The sequence below is a fragment of the Colius striatus genome, chromosome 22 (assembly GCF_028858725.1).
Source record: "Colius striatus isolate bColStr4 chromosome 22, bColStr4.1.hap1, whole genome shotgun sequence".
Classification (NCBI taxonomy): Eukaryota; Metazoa; Chordata; class Aves; order Coliiformes; family Coliidae; genus Colius; species Colius striatus.
Genome location: NC_084780.1, coordinates 9,141,056 through 9,163,860, shown reverse-complemented (window position 1 = coordinate 9,163,860; position 22,805 = coordinate 9,141,056). Strand labels below are relative to the sequence as shown.

The following is a 22,805-nucleotide window of genomic DNA, read 5'->3' as shown; positions in this document are numbered from 1 at the left end:
GTAGTAACAATGTTTAAAAAAAATAAGTGGATTTGGAAGGTTAAGTGTACAATGTACCTGAAAGAAAATGGACATGTGGCCCACCCAGACTTTGGTTATATGAGACTGTAAGCTGCACGAGGCTCAGACACAGGCCTCAGACTTTAGCTATATCAGACAGTGACCAGTGGGCCTGAAGAATAGTCAAGGACGAGTTGCTTATTAGAATGTAGATATGAAGGCAGCTGTGTGTGGGAAAGAAACTGTGTAAGCTTAGAATAGAAATTAGAGAAGGAATTAGGTAAAAGAATGTAGAAACTGCTACTATCAAGATACTGACATAGTTAAGCTTAACAAATCATATTCTGCTATTAGGCGCGTGAACAGAGTGTGATGGACTGAGCTATCCAATCATAATAGAATACATCATGTATTTAGAAGAGAATAACATATATAATGTGATTGAATGCTAAGATAAACGGCTTCTGCATTGATCGTATTGGTCTGATGTGTGGTCTGTGAATCCCATCCCGTGAGGTGGTCCTTGCAGTTAAGTGCTCCAATGCAAATAATAATTCTTCCTGTTAGATAGGCTGAACTCACACCTATACTTAAGATGACTCAGATCAGTAGGTGTGCAAGTAAGTTTAAAAGCGGTTTAATGCACATGCCAGTGGTCATGGCTGCAGTACACAATAGTTCCTTTGACCAAGGATACAGAGGAAACCTAGTTCTTATTAGTTCTCCTCACAACAGTTAGAATCTGGAAAAAAAAACATCCAGGTTTTCTCCTATGGACTTTCCGGAAGAGTTCCTATGTCCCACACTGGCCATTTGATCTGTGATGGTAATCCACTGCTGCCTTTCTCTAAGCATCTTCAACACACAGACAACTTAAAAACAACCTGGTGTAGCTGTGCAACTGCACAGAGTATGCAGTGAGTCTCAGCATTGACATACAGCACAGTCACCAAGCAGAGGATTACTGCCATGAACTAGAAAGAGCTTTTTTGGTTACTCAATTGAACAGCTGAACTGCTGCCAAGCTCCTCCATGTGGCTGCCTTTCCTAGTGCAAGATCAGGCACAGCACTCAAGTTATCCCATTATTTAGAGATACAATCAACCATAGCATTAGAAGTGTAAAGAAGATGTGTGAAAAGACCCCTGGGATATGTTACATGGCTTGCACGTTGCTCCTAATACCCCACTATCCAGGCTGTGACCAGCTCCTAGGTAAATCCAGTGACATAAAGAGCATTTATCCTTTGTTCCCCACCCCCTGCATTAACCACCCTTCCATGTGGTCATTTTCCTTCCTGCTGAGAACTGACTGCAGCTTCCTCTGGGGCCCACCACCAGAGCTCTTAAATCAGCCAGAGTGCTCTGCACCGAGCAAAGCAGGGCCCTCCCTTCCCCACCATGCTGAGCTCTTTATCTCTGCTGGCCTTGCTGCCCTGGGAAGTGATGGAACCAGAAAGTGGAGGCAAGCCCTCCCCACAGCAACCAGGATGACACACAGCCTTCCCTGGGCTGTTCAGTTAAGGAAAACAATTCCCTGGGCAGCACTTCTGCATGCCTCTAGGCTGAGCTGTGGGCACTGAGATGTTGGCATGCAACTGCTAATGCTGTACTAGATCTCACAGGTTATGACAGCATGGTTCCTTTAAATAGTTATTGCAAGGGCCCAAATTTGAGGACTAAAATGCCAAATGTGTCTGTGAAAGTTTCAGAGTGCTAGCAAGCTGTGGAGAAGGATTGAAGGCACTGTCGAGAATCCATACTGGGTTCAACCTGGCAGCAACAGGCAGTACTGAAGGCCACTGAAAGTTGGGATTAAGGATCACAGGCTAAACTACAGGTGAGGACTGCTTCTCTTTAACAGCAAAGGCTATTGCAGGCTATGACTGTACAGCCTCCAGATCCCTCAGTGGATCTCCTGCTCTAAGGCACTGGTAATCTTAGGGCTCATTGACACAGGCTGAGCCAAGTGGGAAAGTTGTCACAGCACAGTTGTCTCAGCTCCATGAAATACCAAACCAAATGGCAAAATAGCAGCCAAGAAAGCAACTGTCAAATGCAAGGTTGGAAGAAACAACTCTGTAAACACCTTGTTCCTGCATTGTCCATCTCTGTGCCTTAACTCTCCATGCTCACTTGTGGCTGAAAATAAACCAAGTCTTTTTAAATAAAGGCCAGCAGTAGATCTTTTTTTAGAAAATGTAGGTGTGGAATGTGACCTTTTCTCCATCATGTAGCAGGCCTGCATGACCCTAAATCAGCTCCTCTGCAGGCTACCAGGCTGCTATGGCTGGACAACTAGACCTGTTACTTGGAGTAACCATTGCCAGAAGAATGGTATCTTTGTAGACTTGGCTCCAAACAGGGTAAAAAGGAAGTTGCTAGTGATGTAACGTGGGAATACGTTAAACACAGTCGAATTAGCCTAATATAAACCCAGCATTTAAAACCTCATTAGGTATGACACAAAGTTATGTGTCTTCAGAGCAGAAAATCAGGGTTTTCCTTCTGTGATGAACCAGAGGTAATTGCTCTACATGCTCAAAGCACAGTGACTTGTTATATAAAAAAAATAGCTGTTAATCTGTGTTTTCATTATGTACTTGGCATTAACAAGTAATTACTCACACAATGCCAAGCTGTGTATGATCTCAGCAGAAAAAGACAGCGCACCACCCTTACACTAAGATTTACATGATGACACCAAGATTTCAAATACAACCCAAGAAGAGAGACATTCTCTGAAAACATCCCATGACAAAGGTAAAATGGGGTGGAAAGAAAACTGTTCTGTTAAGAAAGGTGTGCAAACCACTGAGCAACTGCCAGATAAGCACAACACAGCACAATAAAAATAAGGAGACTTCTTAACGAGACTTATTGTGAAGGGCAAAGCTCCTGCACGAATGGGCAGAGATGGAGGAATGTGCTTTTTCACCACTGGATCCTGCAAGATGCGGTCTGTTTAAAGCACTTCAGTTTCATGGCTTCAGGTTGCAGTAAAGTTCTGTTGAGCATGTACTCAATGCAGACGTACTGTATGATTTCAGCACTGGGTGATTAGCAGCACTTAACGAGGCTCTGCTACAAGCTGCAGATACTTGCATACCTTCCAAAACCAACCCTGCCCTCCCAGGGAAAAAAAAAAAAAATCTTCAGATGAGCATCCTTAAAGAAATAATCCTCACCAAAACACAGAAAGGAGGGATTTTGGGTTGGGAGGAGATTTGTGTTTATAGGACCAATTTGCTATTACAACAGGCAACAAATCCTTCCTTCCTCACCACAACACCACCTTCACCACACAACAGCATAACCGAAGTTTGGATTCTTGTGACCTGTGTCCTGCAACAGAATCACAGAACAGTTGAGATCAGAAGGGACCTCAGGACATCGTCTAATCTTCACTCTCAAGATGCTGTCGGCTGCTTTTGTCTCCAAGGCCCAGTACCGGCTCATGTTTAAGTTGTCCACCCGAACCCCTGTGTCCTTCTCTGCAAAGCCCCTATCCGGCCAGCCCAGTCCCCAGCACAGGGTTATTCCTCCCCAGGTTCAGGACTTTGCACTTCCCTTTGCTGAACTTCACCCGAGTCCTGTTCTCCCATTTCCCCAGGAAAGGTCCCCCCCGCCCCGAGTGGAAGCACAACCAGCCAGGGAGTCAAGCACTCTTCCCACTTCTGTATTATCTGCAAATTTGCCGAAGACGTACTGTCCTACCACCCAGGTCATGAACGAACATGTCAAACAATATTGACCCTATCCTGACTTAGTCAAAGTGATGGCTTTAGACTCAGTCATCTTTATAGAGACTTGCCAGAGAGAAAAAACAGCCAAAACCCTTCCTCCACCTCCCACTCCCAGGGATGTATTTTAGCCTGTGCTGTGGCCTGACACATCACTTTTGCTGTGTCTGCAACAGGAGTTTGCAAGAGGAATGACACCTTCACAAAAGAGCCACAGACATGTGGCTAAAATAAATTAATTGTGTTAGGGCACACAGACAGAAAGCAATAAACCATAAAAGGTGCAAGCTATTTACTAACCAGTAACATATGAACAGAGTTAGCTAATTTTGTATAGAAAAGGGAGCACCAGGGTGGGTACAAGGATTAAAGCTGGCTGGAAAATACGTGGATGTATTTTGATGGAAACTTTATGACTTGCTGTCGTGTAGAATCAGGTGTGGAAATGACTTAATTGGAATGATACGGCTACATAAAAAGATTGAATAATAATCAGAAAATAACTGCTCTCCTTGTTTTATTAGATGAAAATGCCAATCTAGTTTCAATTATTTAGTAGGCTGATACAGTTTTAGCCCATTGGCCATAGTGATAAGATCAGAATGCAAATAAATAGAGAATGGTGAACGGAAAGAATAGGAATCCATTGCTGTTTTTCAGGATACGTTTCAGGGTATTTCCTGTACATTCCAGTACCTTTTACAATATGTACTTAGAACAGAACAACCACTCATTGCAGTGTATAATTCAAACTCTGAAAGACAGATACACATCTCTGCAACAGGAGGAATTGCACCAGTACCTGCAGCAGCATCTACCTGTCAGTATAACAAGGCAGCTTTCACCTAGTCTTTACTTTGGTCAACATCTGGTTAGTTCTTCTTTGTCTAATTAATAATGGTAACTCCGACTATCAAGGCCAAAAGAAAGCTTAACCCTTTAGTGCTAGCAAATACAGGCACGCTAGTGCAAGATGAAATAGGCTAATCAACAGCCTCTCTACACTGGGGTTCTCAAAGCACGGAATCCACAGAAGTGCTGCAGCAAAGCGACTACCATTTGCATAGACAAGGAAGGAACAAAGGTTCAGCTCCTGCTGAACTGAAGGAAATTGAAGGGCTTCACCGTCTTTCACAATCAAGTTCTCAGAGAAACAAAAGAAAAACATACAGTATAGAAACCGATTCTGTGAAAAGAGAAGACTGCAGTTCCTTCTCTGACACCCACTGCATGACCTACGCTGGGCCACACCAAAGAGCAAGAGACAAAAAAACCCCAAACCAAAACTAACCCACTGAGAAGACAGGAAGAAAAGTTCTCAGCATCTCTGAGTTCAGAACATCAGTTAAAGCAACACAGAACTTCTGGAGCTCAGTATTTTAAAATAGCCAGAACTCAGTGCATGCGTGGGAGAACTCAGCAGCAGCAAGTTAACACTGGCACTGATTAGAGAGCACCACTGGTGCTGCTTGGGAGCATCACCTGGGAAAGAAGCAGCAGTGCAACACACTCTCAGTGCAATTCTACCAATCACATGAAACCTACACCACGCCACAAACCTTTCCTGTGAGGTTCTGACAGATACATCATTTGAGAAAAAACAATTAGCTGTGTAAAATGAGTTTGCCAAAAGCACATATGGGAAGATTCACCTCTTTTACTGACAGGTGAGCGACTGCTGATTACAGCTTAGATTTTTCAGTGATTTAGCAATTTCAGAGGCTTAAAGGAAGCACTTAAAATTAATACCATCATATCAATGGCTGCATGTCAGACCAGGGGGAACAGAAGTCAGTTTGTTGTGTTTTGTTCAGCAAACCGTACATATGACTAGAGCAGCAACCTAGAATTTTCCCATTTGTATGTAAAGCACAATATACAACCCTCAAATTCCAGGTGTAGCTCAATACACAATGCACAGCTACAGCTTATGGCCCAGACCTCTGCCACCCTAGAGTCCACCTTGGTAGCTGCTCTTCTCAGGTGGGTTTCTCACAGCTCGTGGGAGCTGGCATGAGGCTCTGGAAGCTCACTGGTGTCACAGTTTTTTATCAGCTGAAAGAGGAACTCGACCTGTTTCTCATAATTCTCAACTGAGATCCTCTCATTCAACCCATGGACTCTGGAAGAAAAAGAAGAGTGTTTTTCATTCCAGTATGTGTTTGTGACATATCTCCATATATGCCACATCATACTTGCCTGTTGACTTCATAAAGCAAAACCACAGCAATATACACCAAGTACTGCACTGTAACTGTACTGTCCGTTCCTCAGGTCAACCAAATTTACTGAATCTAAGGTTCAGAGCACAACTAAGTCCGTAGTATATGTGGAAAAGTATTCCATCTCTCTGCCAGTTTCTTGGCCATTTATATCACTGTCCTGTACAGCTACATTAAAAGCACTGAATGGTTTGGTTTGGAAGGGATCTTAGAAATCATCTAATTCCAACCCCGCTGCCATGGGCAAGGACATCTCCCCACTAGCTCAGGTTGCTTCAAGCCTTATCCAGCCTGCCCTTGAACACTTCCAAGGATGGGACAGCCACACGCTCTCTGGACCTGTGCCAGGGCCTCACCATTCTCGTAGGGAGGAACTTCCTAATACCTAATCTAAATCTACCTGTATCTTCTGTACATAGATAGATGAACACATATATATACACACATGTGTATATTCCTGCATCATCTGCACCTCCATAAAATGACAAATTCAGCACATGCTAAATAAACCAACAATCCCTTGCATGATGATATTCTTTGTTACAACTCTACTCCAGGAAACCTAACTTCCAGCTTCAAGGAAGACATAAATTCAGAGTGGCACGTGTGCAAACATACAGATAAATCTCTTCAACAAGGCCAACTACCAGAACAACACCTTTCACAATGCTACACTGTACAAAGGACCCGGTCAGCTTTCCAGCATTACTGTACCACTGCATGAGACACTGAAATGAGGTCTTACCTGAGTCTGAAGACAAGAAGAGTAAGGGCTAAGACCCTCCCAATGTAATTAACATCCCCTGTTTGTGCAGCACCCAAATCTGCAGGAAATGAGTGGCCTAACAGAATGTAAGGCAACATCACCACCACACCAAGGTATATAAGGGTGGGTTTCCTCCTCCTGCCTAACGCACATCAATTTTCTTTCACCAGTCCCCACCCCAAACAGCTGCCCAAGTGAAGGCAGAGTGCAGTACCTGCGAAGGTCATCTGATCTCAGGAGCAGTGGGTTAAATCGGTAAATGGCCTTTGTGACATTAGTGAAATGCCTGCTGTCCGTATTTCCAATACATGTGCCTGGAAAATAAATCTTAGATTTACTTTATATGAGAGCACCAATTTAATCAACCACATTTTCCCTGGAGAAAGGAAAGGCATCTTATAACAATTCTATATAACCCCTACCTACACCAAAAGCAAAAGCACTGGAAAGAGTTTATTGGTGATCCTATAAGAACATTCTCTCCCCCATGAACATGAGGATCTGAACATACACTTAAATCACTCTAAGAACAGCCATGAGAGACAGTCTCTACAAAAGTTTAAGCTTCCATCTGCAGTTCAATAAACATTACAAAACTAGGAAGGAGCTTGTGACGAAGGGAAGGGGCTGGGATCATAAGGAACAATACAAAAAGGCAGGAACAGCTTTGCCAGCTATGAAAACAATAAAAGAAGAGCTAAAGCAAGAAGACCTCCTACTCTCCCTCACAACTCCTTTCTTCCCCAAAGAGATTCCTTTGTATGTGCAGAGAGTCAAATTCAAGGCTCATTGTTCCTATTGGTTTCCTGTTTGCTTCTCTACTTCCACTACTAAAATACAACAGTAAATCTTTCAAAACATAAAGAGGGAACGGAATAAAAAGAGGAAAAAACAGCTGTTTCCAGTAGTTAACAGCTGGGGTGGAGAAGTACACAGAAAATGGAAACAAGTCAACACTAAGGGATAGGGGAGAGAAGAGCAGGACGGAAGCTGGAGAGGAAATGATAATCATGTGCTTGCTGTTACCTGGGACTACACTGTCAACATCTGGGAAAGTATCCAGAATGGTTCTTTGAAAAATATGGACTCCAAATGTCTGGCCATCCCATGGACTGATGGGGAGTGGGTCGAAGGCCTCTACTACATCAATCTTTACTCTGTCATCAGCAATGGTGTTTCTAACTGTCTCTAGCACCTATGGGTAAAACAGATATTAAATCGGCAAAAAAAAACCAAGAGAGAGCAGCAAATGTTCACTTCCCAGGAAACGCCTGAACCATGAACTGCTAACTGTGGCTGCAAGCACAGATGCACAGTTAGGACCAAAACTGTGCGGCAGTCCCTCTTACTGAGTGGATGGCTGATACTTGAGCTATTTTTTTTTAAACCCAGTGCAATCAGATGCACATAATTGTCTCAAGATACTCCTGAGCTGCTTCAGTTCTCAAAGGTAGGTTTTCAACCTGTGTGGTAGGTCATCCCAGTAAATAATCCAGAAAAAGCTTCCAGAGGTAAACTTTCAGCAAGAGCTTGAGAATATTTACTGACAATATTTCCCAGCTGTCCTTGGCTGGACAGACATGATATCTACTGAAGCATGCAAAGTTCCCATATTCTTACAGGTCACAAATCTTAGCACTTCCATTCAAATAATCACATATGACTCGTGCTCTTTGGCACACAAAGGCTTCTGAAATCTGCTCGAGGAAGTTTGGTCTGCCCCTTGCTCTGCTCTACATTCAGAAGCCACAGTAAGCAACGCACTTTGCAATCCATCTCAAAGGAGGAGAAAAGACATTAGATAAGCTCTGTTTCTGACAGTCTCCATAAAGGAGCAACTCCCAGATCTTCCCCTTCTACTGCTTGCATTAATACAGAGAGAGATAAAAAGAGTATTCTGACAGAACGAATCTTCTGCCACAAACAAAAAGTCTAGTGCCACTCCTCAGAAAGGGATGAAGAACAGCCCTGCATGTGGGGCTCAGTACATACCTCAGCGGCTGTCTCTGCAGAGTGGATTCGGAAGTTCACGGTTGCTTTTGCAGAAGATGGGATGACATTTATCTAGAAAAAAAGAAGGACCAAAACTTAAATGCAGATTAAAAAGCCACCTGCCAACTGAGAATCTTCTCAAATGCCAGGCCTCAGACTAACGCTTCACTGCTTCCATTAACATTGTGTGGTATCTCTTTCTGCACTCTGTGTTAAAATACTATAAATCTCAGCTATAATGCTGAGATAATGACACCATACAACACTCATCAATTCAATAAAATTGAGTGAGCTGTTATTCAGAAGTTCTCCCTTTGAAATATGCCTTCTCCCTTCAGAAAATTTACATTGAGAAACTCTAAAAGTTTTGGGGTTTTTAAGAGATATTTTTACCTCCTTGTCACATTAATTTTCCCCAAGCAGGAGTCATATAAGTCACTTAACAAACGATGTTATTGAAGACACACAACACTTGTTTTCTAAAGAATTAGTATTTATGAACTTTGTTAAACAAAAAAGGTGTAATCTTAGGAAAAGCAGCCAAGAAACCAAGGTGTCGCTTCTCTCCTGACCGCTCAGTGTCACTGTTCAGCCACTGCATCTTGCTTTCTCATCCAGTGATGCTTTTCAGTAACAGATGTTTTTCAGGGACACACCAATCAGCCTATTTATTTTCCACGGCTATGATATTTTTGGGTAGCTACATCTCCTTATCAGGGCAAGATCTGTCTCTATCGGCTGGAATCTGTTATCTCTCAGTCCAAGGTGCACATTAACTCTACTTGAATGAAGGTAAACACCAGATCTGTGCTCACAAACACAAGATGCCACCTGGGCTAGGTAAGCATTTACAACTGTAACAGTTTGAATACTGTGGTTGATACTTTGTATGAGTACACAGAAAACATTCTTAAACGATAGACATTCTTAACATCTGTTTACAGAAACCCTTTTTGTGACAGAGATTAGATGCTTCTGAAAAAAAGCAATGTTCAGCTGCAGCTAAATCTGGCCTCGTCTGAAGAGAAACACACCAAGTATAAGACCAAGGTTCGTACTGATCTTACAACTGGATATAAATAGGTGAAAACCAAATGTCCCAATTGTTTCATCATACTACATGGAGAAAAACTTTGATTGATGAAGCTACCTTGATTCCTCCATTGAACATAGTGACTGCTGTAGTAGTTCGGATCAAGGCATTGGTGGAAGGTTTCCAGGCAAGAATTCTTACAGAAAATAATTGAACAAAAGAAAATTCACCACATTTTTATAGTGAGTTAAACACTGATAAAACATAAGCATCACAATTACAAACGCAATAAGCTAAATGATGGCCTATTAAATTAATAAAATGGTTCTTAACGGTAAAGCATTGACATCATCTGAACTATGAAATGCTATAACTGATTTCCCGGGAAGCCTACAAATGGCTAGTGGTCTTCATCATTTAAAGGTGAGAGGCTGGGAATGGTCACCAAGGATGTATTTCACTGTGAGGGCGAGGGAGCAGTGGAACAGGCTGCCTAGAGGGGTTGTGGAGTCTCCTTCCTTGGAGGTCTTCAAGGCCTGCCTGGACACGTTCCTATGCGACCTGATCTAGGTGAACTTGCTTCTGCAGGGGGGTTGGACTAGATGATCTCTAAAGGTCCCTTCCAACCCCTACCATTCTATGATTCTATGATTTTCTTACCTGCTGACAATAGGTGAAAACAGCCATAGATTGCTCATGATGAGATTGAGAGGAAACCTGAACTAAGGAAAAGAAACAATACCACAAATTAGAAAGTTTTCAGGAAGACAATGTAGTCACGTGGCTACAGTTGAAATAATTCCAGCAAGAACAATTATCTGGGAGAAAGGACAGCTTATGTCTTCTTTTTTCCTGTATAACTATGCTCTAAATTAATATGCTGGGTTGCTCCTTACTAATGTGAAAGTCTGAGAATGAAATCCTAGTTCTTTCCTCACCTGTGATGCAAGGTGCTCCATAGTCATGAGTTCCGGCCCATGGCCAAACAGGTTACGCAAGGGATTCTGCTCCAGTCTACAGCAAAGCAAATCAACATTTGAAATGTAAAAAAAGCTCTGATGATTATTGCTCCAGAAGGTTGATAGGAATTTGATTCCTGAAATGTATCCATGTATATGAGATGCAATCATGCTTTCCTCTTCTGGTAAGTAAATCTGCGAGCACAGCTCCACAACAGATTCCTGACAGTTCAGTCACATGCAAAGACTTTCTTTCAAGAACAGTTGAAAAAAATCAAAAAGCCCGAGTATTATAAAGAATACATGGAACTCTAGAAAAATATCACACCACATTTCAGCATTTCTGGACATACTAAGTTTTTCTAAAATATGTATTTCTTAGCCAACAAGAGATGACTCAGTCGCTTTCTGACCTGATAACACGATTATTGGCTTGAGTAATTACCAGCTAGAGGTAGCTGGTAGGTGCAAGAATAAGCCTTAGAGAAACTCTGCAACCCAATCAAATCAATCTCTCCCACTAGAGTAAATTACAGTAGACATCATGATGTAGCAATGGCCTTGGTTTAAAAAAATAAAATAAAAAAACCCCAACTGACACTGGGAACAGTTGAGGTGAAAAAGACACTCCAGACCCTTAGCAATTGTCCCTTTGCTGGGGACTGCATTTTTGCCCTTCAAAGTGAGCTACAAATTTCTATTTCAAATACACAACAGCAACTGGAAAAATACTCTACATATAAATATTGAAAAATGACTGTGACTTAGAAATCTGCTTGACTGTCTTCAACGTCAGAGGCAGGAAAGCTCTCACCTGGACATTGCTGCTGCCAGAATGCCAATGCTTGTCTCTTTAGGAGGAAAGGATGAATGTCCTGGCTCTTTTTCCACAGTGAAGTTCAGTGTTATTGAACCCTTTTCTGTGATAGCAATTCTGTTCAATGATAAATCAATAAATTATTAATGCCACTCCAAAAACACATTCATAAACTGTAGGTAAAAATTAACTACTCTGCTTATTTTTAGTAACACAAAAAAAAAAAAAAAAACTGTAGGCACAGACGTAGCTTGGACCAGCCAGCTTGAATAAAGATGGTAGGGATAAGTTAATGCAGCTGGCATGCTACTTCAGAAACAGGTGCTGCAAGTTAATCAATTGGGCCCTGGGTGATCTCATGGGCAGAAGCAGCATATAAGGAGGTAGCTAGCAAAGGAAGGGTGGCTTCGAGTCAACTCTGGTGGTTGTACTGTGTTGCCCCTGTACGTCTCTGCACGTGCATTACTTAGACCCTCTACGTCTTTGAGTGATTATTGCCTTCACAACAACAACATTTGGTGACCCCGACGTGATTCGCTGAATCGGTTGGATCAAGAACCCTCGGCAGAAAAGCACTTGGATTTCTGCTGGAAAAGGCAAGTAATCTGAGCAAACTGGTATAATGGGAAAAATGCTAAGCAAAGAGGAAAGTCCTATTGACACCCTCCAGCATATCCTTGCGGAAAAAGGATTCAATTATGAAAGAGAGCCTTTGCTAAGGCTTGTAAGATGGGGACAGGAAGTAGGTCTCTTTGCTTCCCCCCAAGAAGTATATGAAAAAGGACACTGGGAAAAGCTAGGAGACATGTTGAATAATGCTATTGGCTTGTGTAAATTGGTATCATCCATTATACACCAGCTAGAAGCTGAGCGTGCTGCCGCTGCTGCCATGAAAGCAGAAGCTGCTGCACCATCTGCGTTCCCAGTGGATGCTAAAAGATTCTTTGGAGGTGGTGACTTTATAGTGCCATCGGCTCCACCTCTAGAAGAAAATACTCAGAGATTCTTCGGAGGGGATAATGTTGTAATACCCTCGGCTCCACCTCTGGAAGAGGAGAGCATGGATGTGAGCCCACCTCCCCCAGAACCCCCTAGAGCACCGTTCCAGGAGCCGAATACACACATTGCTTCTCCTCCCCTCCCACCCACCCTTCACCATCCTGCCCCATCCCACCCTTCTGCTATACCTGAAGGAGTACCTAACAGAGAACGGAAGGTACGTTTTACAAATGATATGCCGTTGCCCCTGAGCTCATCAATCCCTGAGTGTATTCCTCTGCCATCATCACCCCCAACTTCTAGTGAAGATCAACAAAGACAATTATTAAAGGAAGAGTTAATACAACATGGAGAAGATATGAAACACACTTTGGCCCAGCTGGAGAAACTGATAGAAAAACCAAAAGCAACAGCTAATCAGCTGTTGGAACGAATTAATGAATTAACCAAAACAAAGATTAAAGTTTCATCCCCACAGGTACTCAGAGACCCTCGGCCAGATGATTATGATCCGGCTAAAAAATGGAGAGGCCTCATACGTGATGCAGTAATCGAAGGCGAATTTATTCCGCAAGCCTTTCCAGTAATAACAGCACAAAGAAAACGACAATGGGCACCTTTAGATTGGAAATTGGTAAGAGAAGGCCAGAAAGCAGTAATGCAATATGGCTTGTCCAACCCATACGTTCAGACATTACTAGATCATATTTTTGCCAGTGGGTTAATGACTCCATTTGACTGCCGGAAGCTTGCAGAAACTTTCCTGAAGCCTACTCAGGTATTATTATGGGAGTCTGAATGGGAAAAAAGAGTTGATCTGACGGTGGTGGAAAACATGGACTTACAACAGGGAGATCCGCGGCGAGTTGTCACAGCAGACATGATGCTGGGTAAAGGAGCATTCGCTGATCCTCAGGTACAAGCCCGGCTGCATGAAGCTATCTTGCAGCAAACACAGACACTGGCACGTCAAGCATTTAAGATTGTTCCTGATATGGGGGTGCCAGTTCCCTCATATACAACTATTATTCAAAAACCTAATGAGCCTTTCATGACCTTCTTAGACCGTCTAAGAGCAGCTCTGGATCGTGTACCAAACATGTCGGCTGAAGTCAAGGCGGAAATAGGATTACACTTAGCAGTTGCTAACGCTAATCATGACTGCAAAAAGATCCTGCAGGCTCTCCCGCGGACAGCAACTTTGGTCGACATGATAGAAGCCTGCTCTAGGGTAGGATCGTCAGCACATTTAGCTGAGGCAATGGCAACAGCATTGAAACCTTTAGTTCAAGCCCACAAAGGAGATCGGAGGCCAAAGTGCTTTAACTGTGGAAAAATAGGACACGTGAAAAATCAATGTCGGTCCAGACCATTGGTATGGACAAACAGCTCCGCCAGGCCATCTGGGTCCAATGGCAGATTTCACGGTAATTGTTACAGATGTGGCAAGTTTGGCCATAGAGCCACTGAGTGCCGCTCTCGAGTGGCCAGACAAACAATGCATAAGGGAAACGGGTTGACGAGCGCAAAAAGGGCGAGCGCGATGACACAAAAACGCCCTTCAACACCAAGAGCTGCCTGGATGGCCTCAGATCAGCCACTGCAGGAAGCGCAGGAGTGGATGTGGAAACAGCAGTAGATGTAACCATCCACAACACAGAGGTAACAATTATCTCCTCTAACGTTAATGGACCCCTTGGCTATGGATTAAGCGCTTTGCTTTTAGGACGGTCATCGGCCTCTCGACAGGGTATTTTTGTGCTCCCCGGTGTAATTGATGCAGACTATGAAGGAAATATTGGAATAATGGTTAAAGTTTGGCAGCCACCAGTTCATATACCTAAAGGAACTAAAATAGCGCAATTAGTTCCTTTCAGAGCTAAAGTTCCTTTCGCAGGAAGTCGTAAGCGTCGAGACGGTGGTTTTGGATCCACTGGAGTACCTGAGGTAAGACTGGCGGTGCCGCTTTCACAGGGAAAGCCCACTCAGACAGTTGTATTCCAACATCCAAATGGTGAACACATGGTTGGGTACAACACATTACTGGATACGGGAGCAGATGTTACTATTGTGCCATTATCCTATTGGCCAAAAAGCTGGCCTTTAGAGAATTTAGACACCCCTGTCGTTGGAGTAGGAGGAATACAGATGACAAAAATTAGCACAGACCTGATTTCGGTATGTATACAGGGCGAAGAGAATAGATGTGTGCAAATTAGGCCCTATGTAATGAATACTTCAGTTTGGCTTTTGGGTAGAGACGCCTTAAGCCAAATGGGCTTTCGTTTGTCAAATGAAAATTTTTAATGGCGGCCATTGATGGGCGACCAATCCTGAAGTTAACTTGGCTAACAGATAAACCAGTTTGGATTGATCAATGGCCGCTAAGCAAAGAAAAGCTCGCCCACATTCATGAATTAGTAAATGAACAACTACAGAAGGGTCATATTAAGCCATCCACCAGTCCATGGAATACACCAATTTTTACTATCCCTAAAAAATCAGGGAAGTGGAGGCTGTTACATGATTTAAGAGCTGTTAATGCAGTGATGCAGGACATGGGTGCTTTACAGCCAGGATTACCCTCTCCTGCAATGCTTCCAAAAGAGTGGCCCCTGTTGGTGATTGACTTAAAGGACTGTTTTTTCACAATTCCCTTACATGAGGATGACAGTGAGAAGTTTGCCTTTACAGTACCATCGATTAACAAACAAGAGCCAGCAAAACGATATCAATGGACTGTTTTACCTCAGGGAATGAAGAACTCACCAACTATTTGTCAAACTTATGTTGCCTGGGCGCTGGCACCTCTGCGCAAAAAATACCCTCGTGTCTTATTTTACCATTATATGGATGATATCTTGATTGCAGGAAAAGACCTGGACCAGCATCGTATTCTACAAGAAGTGAACCGGCAGTTAAGCAACTCCGGGTTGGTGATCGCGCCAGAGAAGGTACAAATGCACGCCTCTTGGAAATATTTAGGTAATATTATCACTGATGCGCGCATTTATCCTCAGAAGGTGGCAATTAAAACAGATATTGCTAACTTAACAGACGTTCAAAAGCTGATAGGTGATATCCAATGGGTACGGACCATATGTGGTATCACAAATGAGGATCTTGCGCCACTAATGCCTTTGTTAAAGGGCTCAGTAGAGGCTGATAGTGCGCGAAGACTGTCTCGGCAGCAAATCCAAGCAATAGAAAAAATAGGAAGCAAGATAGTCAATAATTACAGTCATCGATATGATCCTGACTTGTCAATTAACATTGCTGTGATAAGTCAAAACCAGCATGTAATGGCAATCTTGATGCAATGGGATTCAGTAGCGAAAGACCCATTGAGGATCTTGGAGTGGATATTTTTGCCATATAATTTACAAAAAACAATTACCACGAGGCTTGAGGCAATTGCAAAAATAATAGTTAAGGCCAGGAAACGTCTGCTGGAAATAGCAGGGATTGAGGCAGACATCATTTTCGTTCCTCTCACAGATGAGTTCTTGAACTGGGCACTGCAACAATCTGATGAATTACAGTGGGCCTTATTGTCTTATCCAGGAACTATAAATAATCATTATCCGGCCCATAAATTGTTCTCTGTTAAGTTTCAAATGGAAGACCAGCCGTTGAGATCAGCAGTACCCGTTAAAGGCCTGACTGTTTTTACCGATGCCAGTAAGATCCAAGCCAAAGCAGGAGTGGTTTGGTGGGAAAATGGAAAATGGCAAAATCTAACTGTCCACTCCCCAGGCAGTTCAGTTCAACTGCTGGAACTGATGGCTGTAGTTAAAACTTTTGAGAAATGGTCAGACGTCCCATTAAACATCATCTCCGATTCCCTCTATGTGGTCGATGCTGTCACTCGATTAGAGAGAGCGCTGTTGAAAGAAATCTCTAATCAGAATCTGTATAACTTATTTCTGCGACTCTGGCATCAGATAAATGAACGGCAAACTGCTTATTATATTGGACATATTCGAAGCCATTCGGGCTTAAAAGATGGCCTATCAGTTGGCAATGAAATTGTTGACAGGATAGTGGCAGCTCCTTTATTGATACCTACGGGGCCAATAATTGACAAATTTTCTCAAGCCCGAAGATCGCACGATTTTTTTCATCAAAGTGCGAAAATGCTGGCGAAGCAGTTTGACCTGACCATATCAGACGCTCAGGGTATTGTTTCCACGTGCCCTGCATGCCAGAATCAGATCGGCCTAGGTGTAGGAGTCAATCCCAGGGGTCTGGCACCATTAGGTATATGGCAATCAGATATCACTGTCTATGCTCCTTTTGGGCGATTTAAACGTATACATGTTACTATTGATACTTATTCAGCCATGGTCTGGGCCACAGCCTTAACCAGTGACAGTTCTCGAGACGTCATAAGACATTGGAGGAGTTGCTTTGCTGTCCTTGGTGTTCCAAGAGAGATAAAAACTGATAATGGCTCGGGATACATAGCCAGTAAAACACGTAAGTTTCTAAACTTATGGGGTGTTAAACATACTACTGGTATCCCAGGAAATTCCACCGGTCAAGCCATTATTGAACGGACACATCAAACCTTAAAAGGCCTTCTAGAAAAACAAAAAACGGGGGAAGAGGGGGTGAGTCCTCAAGACAGACTAATGAAAGCCCTTTATACAATGAATCATCTCAGAATTGTGGCAAACCGGAATGAACCACCGGCATTAACACACTTTGCCCAAATGAGTCGGGATTTGGATTTTACTGACAAACCTAAAGTTTGGTATAAGAATCCCACTACTGGAGAGTGGCAAGGACCTGCAGATCTGTTAACGTGGGGAAGAGGCTATGCTTGTGTCATTACAGATCAAGGTCCCCGATGGATTCCGGCAAAATGGATCAAGCCACATCAACAGAAAGGACTTAACTGTAAGACCAATGGAAAAAACAATCTTGAGGAAAGAACCAAGTGATCCACCCTCAATCCATCACTCTATTAAAATGTAAACCCTCACAACTGTGGCACCACTTAGGCTGCTGTAAATTCCTTCAGCTATAAAAGAATTAAAGAACTTAAGATGACCAACAGATGAAGAGATACTTCCATCTTATTGATAATGCTCACAGATCAGCATGCTAAAGGATCTGAAGAAAAGTCCAGAACTACATCAGGAAAAGAAATATCAGTGGAGCTACCAAGACCTCATCCCTTCCTGCCAGTGTGCGTCCCTCCTACCAACACATATCAGATTATGTTTATTTTGACTTTATGGATTTCTGTATTGTATTGTTCAGCGATGTAGCTGTTATTGACCTTTTGTTGTAAACTCATGGCCATGGGTAAAAATATTTATGTTTTCTTCATGTACCTTTAATTCTGAAATGTGTTGCTAAAGGCTGGCTGGTTCAAAAAAGAAAAAGGGGGGAATTGTAGGCACAGACGTAGCTTGGACCAGCCAGCTTGAATAAAGATGGTAGGGATAAGTTAATGCAGCTGGCATGCTACTTCAGAAACAGGTGCTGCAAGTTAATCAATTGGGCCCTGGGTGATCTCATGGGCAGAAGCAGCATATAAGGAGGTAGCTAGCAAAGGAAGGGTGGCTTCGAGTCAACTCTGGTGGTTGTACTGTGTTGCCCCTGTACGTCTCTGCACGTGCATTACTTAGACCCTCTACGTCTTTGAGTGATTATTGCCTTCACAACAACAACAAAAAACCCAAACCAAAAACCAACAAACCAAACCCCAAAAAAGCAGCAACAAATCCTTAACACAGTCTTTAGAACTTTGGAGGACTGATGTGTGGGCTGCATTGCATCTTCAGTGAGCAGTCTACAGCATAAAATTAACAGGCTTGCCCTGGCTAAGGAGAACATTCTGCTTTGGTCAGCACAGCGGTGATGGACAGCAAGCAAACACTGAAGGCTCTTTGCTTGCACTTTGTGCCACTGATGTAGCTTTAGCAATGGTAACACTGACACATGCCTTGAAAACACTGACTTTAGCAAGGTCATTTCTCACAAATTAACTATTGAAAATGGATTGCTTTCATCATGGTGTTCTTTTTTACTTACAGAGCTACGGGCTTATCCACTCCTGCAATGATACCATCTAGTATTGCACTTCCCTCATCCAGTAAGAAGGTGAGTTTCACTCCTCTCGCTTCCAACAGAGCTGCAATCCTCATTGCTCCATTTCGACCAAACACCTGGGAGAATCCAGAGGAACTGGTCAGAGCAAGACATGCCATTGGGAAGAAAACTGGAAAACATCTTGCTGCTGACAGTGCTACAATGCAAAGAATGCTAGAAATCCCCCAGTGAACAGCTCTACAGTGGCCTGTCAAGGACAGATTCTGCCAAGAAAAATTAACAGAGATTATTAGAGGCCTACAGCAGATGTGGATGGATTTCCATCCACACTGAGGAAGACTCTCATTCACAGGACACTGAGTGTTCCTTTGAATCCTACTGGTTCTTGGACACAATATCTCAGAGCTAGGAGCTGCAAAGATTAGTCATTTTAAAGAGGCATTCATTTTAGTTATTAACATTTCTTTGGCTTTAGATTTTGAAAATGAATTAACAAAATCACCTCATCTGTCTCTCTGTACCACTTACTAAGTGGGCATACCCAAGCGGAGCATTTTTGTTAGCTCTTCCTGATCATTTAGAACAACTATGGAAAGCTCAAGCCAGCTTTTCGTGTACTACATTATAACCCAAACATGACTCCTTCTGCACCTTTCATGCAGAAGAGAATTTGAACTAACATGCTTCTGTGTCCTTTTCTCTTTCCTCATCACACCAAACCCTTTGTCAATGTCACTTAAAGCGTAACAATCAATATATAACTACGTACCTGACACAGTATCTACCCACATAACCAAGAAAAGAAAGACTTTCTAGCTAAACAGTGTTTAAAAATTAGGCCCCTGTACATACACGAATGACACAAACAACCCATTTTTTCAGTAAAATGAAAGAAAATACCTCTTCATCGTGTCCAATGCCAATATAGAAAGATCTGCGGGGTCTGTAATTTCTTCTCAGCAAAAATTCTAAAGCTTGCAAAACACCCTACAGGAAAAAAAGCAGAATGTACCATACTATCTTTTATGTTAGTAAGAATAAATGTAAAAGAATTATGATGCATTCACAGCCCTTGTTAATTAACTGTTTACTTTGAAGCTCAAGCCTTTTCAAATGGCCAAGTTTGGCCTTGAATGCCCATGTGACAGCTAGGAAAAAGGAAAAGGTCTATCCCTGATTTCAGACATAGCATTTGACGTAAAATTTAAATATGTCATTTAACCAAACACATCTGCATCTGTGAGTATGTTTTTCGGCATCTTCTGAGAGCTTTAACTGTGCTTTCTTCAGCAACAGAACGGCACTCTATCTCTATGAGAAGCTGGGAGAAAACTGCTGGGCTGAGTAATTTGTCCCTAAAATTCAGCACCTAAGGAGGCGCCACAGAGACAATATAGTTAATTTCAAGAGATTTAATTCTTTCAATCTGCCTTATTTGGGCTTTGTATATCTCTCTGAAATGATATTAACAAGAAGACATACTATGGCGGAGTTTTTGTTATCCAACGTTCCTCGTCCATAGATGAAACCTTCATGCTCTGTAGCTGAGAAAGGAGGGAAATTCCAGCCCTCTGGGGGAGCAGGCACAACATCCATGTGCGCAAGCAGCATATAGGGCATCATTTCAGGGTCAGAACCCTCAACAGTAAAGAGGTGGCTGTATTTCCCAACAATTTCATGTTGAATAAACTTTGAAGAAAATACAGTTGGGAAGACTGTTGAGAAAGACAGTAAAATCATGTGAAAAAAAAATTAATAAAAATGTCTAATTTTATCATTATATGCTCCATGGAACAGTCATCTAACCTCAAGGGAAGCACTACAAATAAGACTGACCACAACAAATTTGCCTCAGGAAGTAGACAAGCAGCTTTGTTCCCACACTCCTAACCATCTCAAGGATCAAAAACCACCAAAGCAAAAAGATAGTTGAACCTTCCCTGTTCTACCTGTGGCCATTGCTACACCGAAGTGCACTGTTGCAGAGGTGACTTGCCATTTTTGCCTTTCTTGAGGAAAACCAAAAATCTATTCCACTATATTCAAGAACCATTTATACTCTCTCCAATTTTGTTTACAAAAATAAAATCAAGCAGCACAGATTGCTAAGAACGAAAGTTTAGTACCTTCCTGAATGTAACTCCCAAATTCTGCCATGGCAGTTGTATTCAAGTCCTCCGGAGATATGGAAACAGTTGGGATTTTAATAGCACCTTCAATGAAAATCAAAACAGAAATAATTTGACACTGAAATTAGTCAAATAATACTTGAATTGCACTTCAAAAGGAAAAGTAATAGTTATGCTCATTAACATTTTCCAGGCTTTAAAGATTATTCCATAGGCTAGCAAGAGCTGCAAAAGAGACTGACATACCTCAGCTGAGCTGTGCATGTGTTGCACACCATTATTTCCTTCCAGTTTCAGCCAAAGTATTTCTCTAGATACTTAAACTCTAATTTTTCATCCTGAAATCTTGAATGATACTGTTTTAAGTGCTACTGTCCAGAAGCAGCTGTATTTTGCTAGTGACCTGATTCCTCACAGTCATAAACTACTCTGGCAGCTAAGCAGGCAGTTGAGTTGGCAGTTCAAGGTTCAACAGTAAGCCAGTTTGTGATTGCAAGATTGTTCTAACACCTTCTTTCATGCTGCCCTAACCGATTAAGACACATAAACAGACAGGTCTTTTGTTGTTCCTTCTCATCTGCTCTGTCATTTAAGCAGGGTCACACAAGGCTGCTCTCCAACACTGAGTCACTGTCATGCAAAACATGGGTATAACTTAATCCCAATCACAGCTGCCTTTCCTAAAAGTATGTCAAGTGAGGCTACAGGTACTTTTAAAGGTTATGTTATTCAAGAAGAAACACAAAAATATCTTTTATCCTCGTATTTTCCCATTAAAAAAATACGTAAACAGAATTTGCTAAGCAATAAATCTTACAAACCTGTAATGCATGGGATTTACAGAAACCACCTCCTACTTGAACAGTCCAGGACTATCACTTCATGCCAGACTGTGGCTTCCTGCAAACTGACAGCCCTCAAGAGATCTAATTATCCTCAAAGTCCTCTGCAGGAGACTGGGCAAGATGAGAAATACCTCCCCACTTGTTACTGACAGGCTGACCGCAGCACAGAGGTGGGCATCAGAAAAGCAAAAACCAGCACCTGACCATGATTTTTCCAGTGGGCAGTGAGACGTCTAGGAAATGCAGTCCTGAGGTGCCAAAAGCATTCTGCATGTAGGAGAGCGCAACACTGAAGAAAATCAACATGGAAAGCAAGCTGGCTTCAGGAGAATAACTAACCGGCTTCCTCCAGGCGGAAACCACCCGAGGAACCGACCTTCACCACCGCTGCCGCCTTCGTGCCCGCGCTCCCCGCCGGCCCTTGATGCCAGCCTGCGAAGACGGCCGTCGCGGCCCCAGGGCGAGCTCGGGACACCTCAGCCGCCACGCTGGGGAACCGGGGCGGCCTCAGGACTGAAGGGGTTTACACAGTCTGCGGGCCTCGGGGAGGCCTGGGCGGGTGCGGGCAGACGGGGCGGCCCGCCGGGCCCCCTCACCTCGCAGTGCCTCCTTGAGCTCCAGCCTCTCGGCGGCACTGAAGCCGGCGGCGCCGCCGCGCCGCGCCCACAGCCGCGGGATCGTCGGGGCGCGCAAGACGTAGGCGCGGAGCAGCACGGCGGCCGCCAGCGCCAGCAGCCCCGCGCACAGCCCCAGCCCCGCGGCCCACGCCGCCGCCCGCCGCCGCGCGCTGCCGCCCGCCATGCCGCCTGACCGCCGAGCGCCCGGCGCCCCACGCCCGCCTTGGAAGGCGGCCACTGGGCGGCTTCCTCCCGCCCCCTCCGCCTGGGCTCCTGGGAGTTGTGGTTCGGCGCCGCGTCACCCGTGGGATGGCGGCAGGCGGGAAGGCGGGAGCCTCCCCGTAAAATCATTTCGGTTGGAAAAGCGCTTTAAGATGGTGTCTCCCCTCAGCCTCCTTTTCTCCAGGCTGAATAGCCCCCGGGCCCTCAACTGGTCCCCATCAGACTTGTGCTTCAGATTCTTCCTGTGCTCCAGATGCTTGCCGGGTTTCACAAGGGAGAATGATTAAAATATGTTGTTGCCTTCTTTGCAGCCATATTACACTGAATTTGGAGATTTATCCTGCCTTCCTCTGGTGTAAACTGCCCCGAGATGCTCAGTACTGGTTGGAGCTGCTGTGG

The 22,805-nt window shown here is 43.5% G+C and overlaps 1 protein-coding gene across 3 annotated transcripts; it reads right to left on the bottom strand.

The window, feature by feature from the left end:
- Positions 1-4,011: 4,011 nt before the first annotated feature.
- On the bottom strand, positions 4,012-22,368 carry PM20D1 (peptidase M20 domain containing 1). Of its 3 annotated transcripts, none has more exons than XM_062013490.1 (13): positions 22,164-22,368; positions 20,720-20,806; positions 20,076-20,308; positions 19,494-19,580; positions 18,576-18,709; positions 11,529-11,648; positions 10,694-10,769; positions 10,416-10,477; positions 9,873-9,951; positions 8,723-8,794; positions 7,757-7,925; positions 6,945-7,044; positions 4,012-5,864 (listed from the first exon to the last, which is right to left on the bottom strand). In XM_062013490.1, exons 1-13 carry the CDS (start codon positions 22,366-22,368, stop codon positions 5,735-5,737), a joined length of 1,554 nt encoding a protein of 517 aa, XP_061869474.1. In that variant the 3' UTR covers positions 4,012-5,734. The 3 variants fall into 3 exon arrangements, with proteins under 3 accessions (XP_061869474.1, XP_061869475.1, XP_061869476.1); XM_062013491.1 differs by having other exon boundaries at positions 21,907-22,253; XM_062013492.1 differs by lacking the exon at positions 22,164-22,368 and adding an exon at positions 21,544-21,626.
- Between the last annotated feature and the right edge of the window lie 437 nt (positions 22,369-22,805).

What these genes read in the sequence shown, in the direction of transcription:
- PM20D1 (XM_062013490.1), bottom strand. Translation starts at nt 22,368, where the DNA reads ATGGCGGGCGGCAGCGCGCGGCGGCGGGCGGCGGCGTGGGCCGCGGGG. An exon ending in TGGGAGTTACATTCAGGAAG is followed by an intron (nt 20,309 to 20,719) that starts GTACTAAACTTT and finishes CTTTCTCAACAG; the next exon opens with TCTTCCCAACTGTATTTTCT. An exon ending in TGTTGACAGTGTAGTCCCAG is followed by an intron (nt 7,045 to 7,756) that starts GTAACAGCAAGC and finishes TTTATTTTCCAG; the next exon opens with GCACATGTATTGGAAATACG.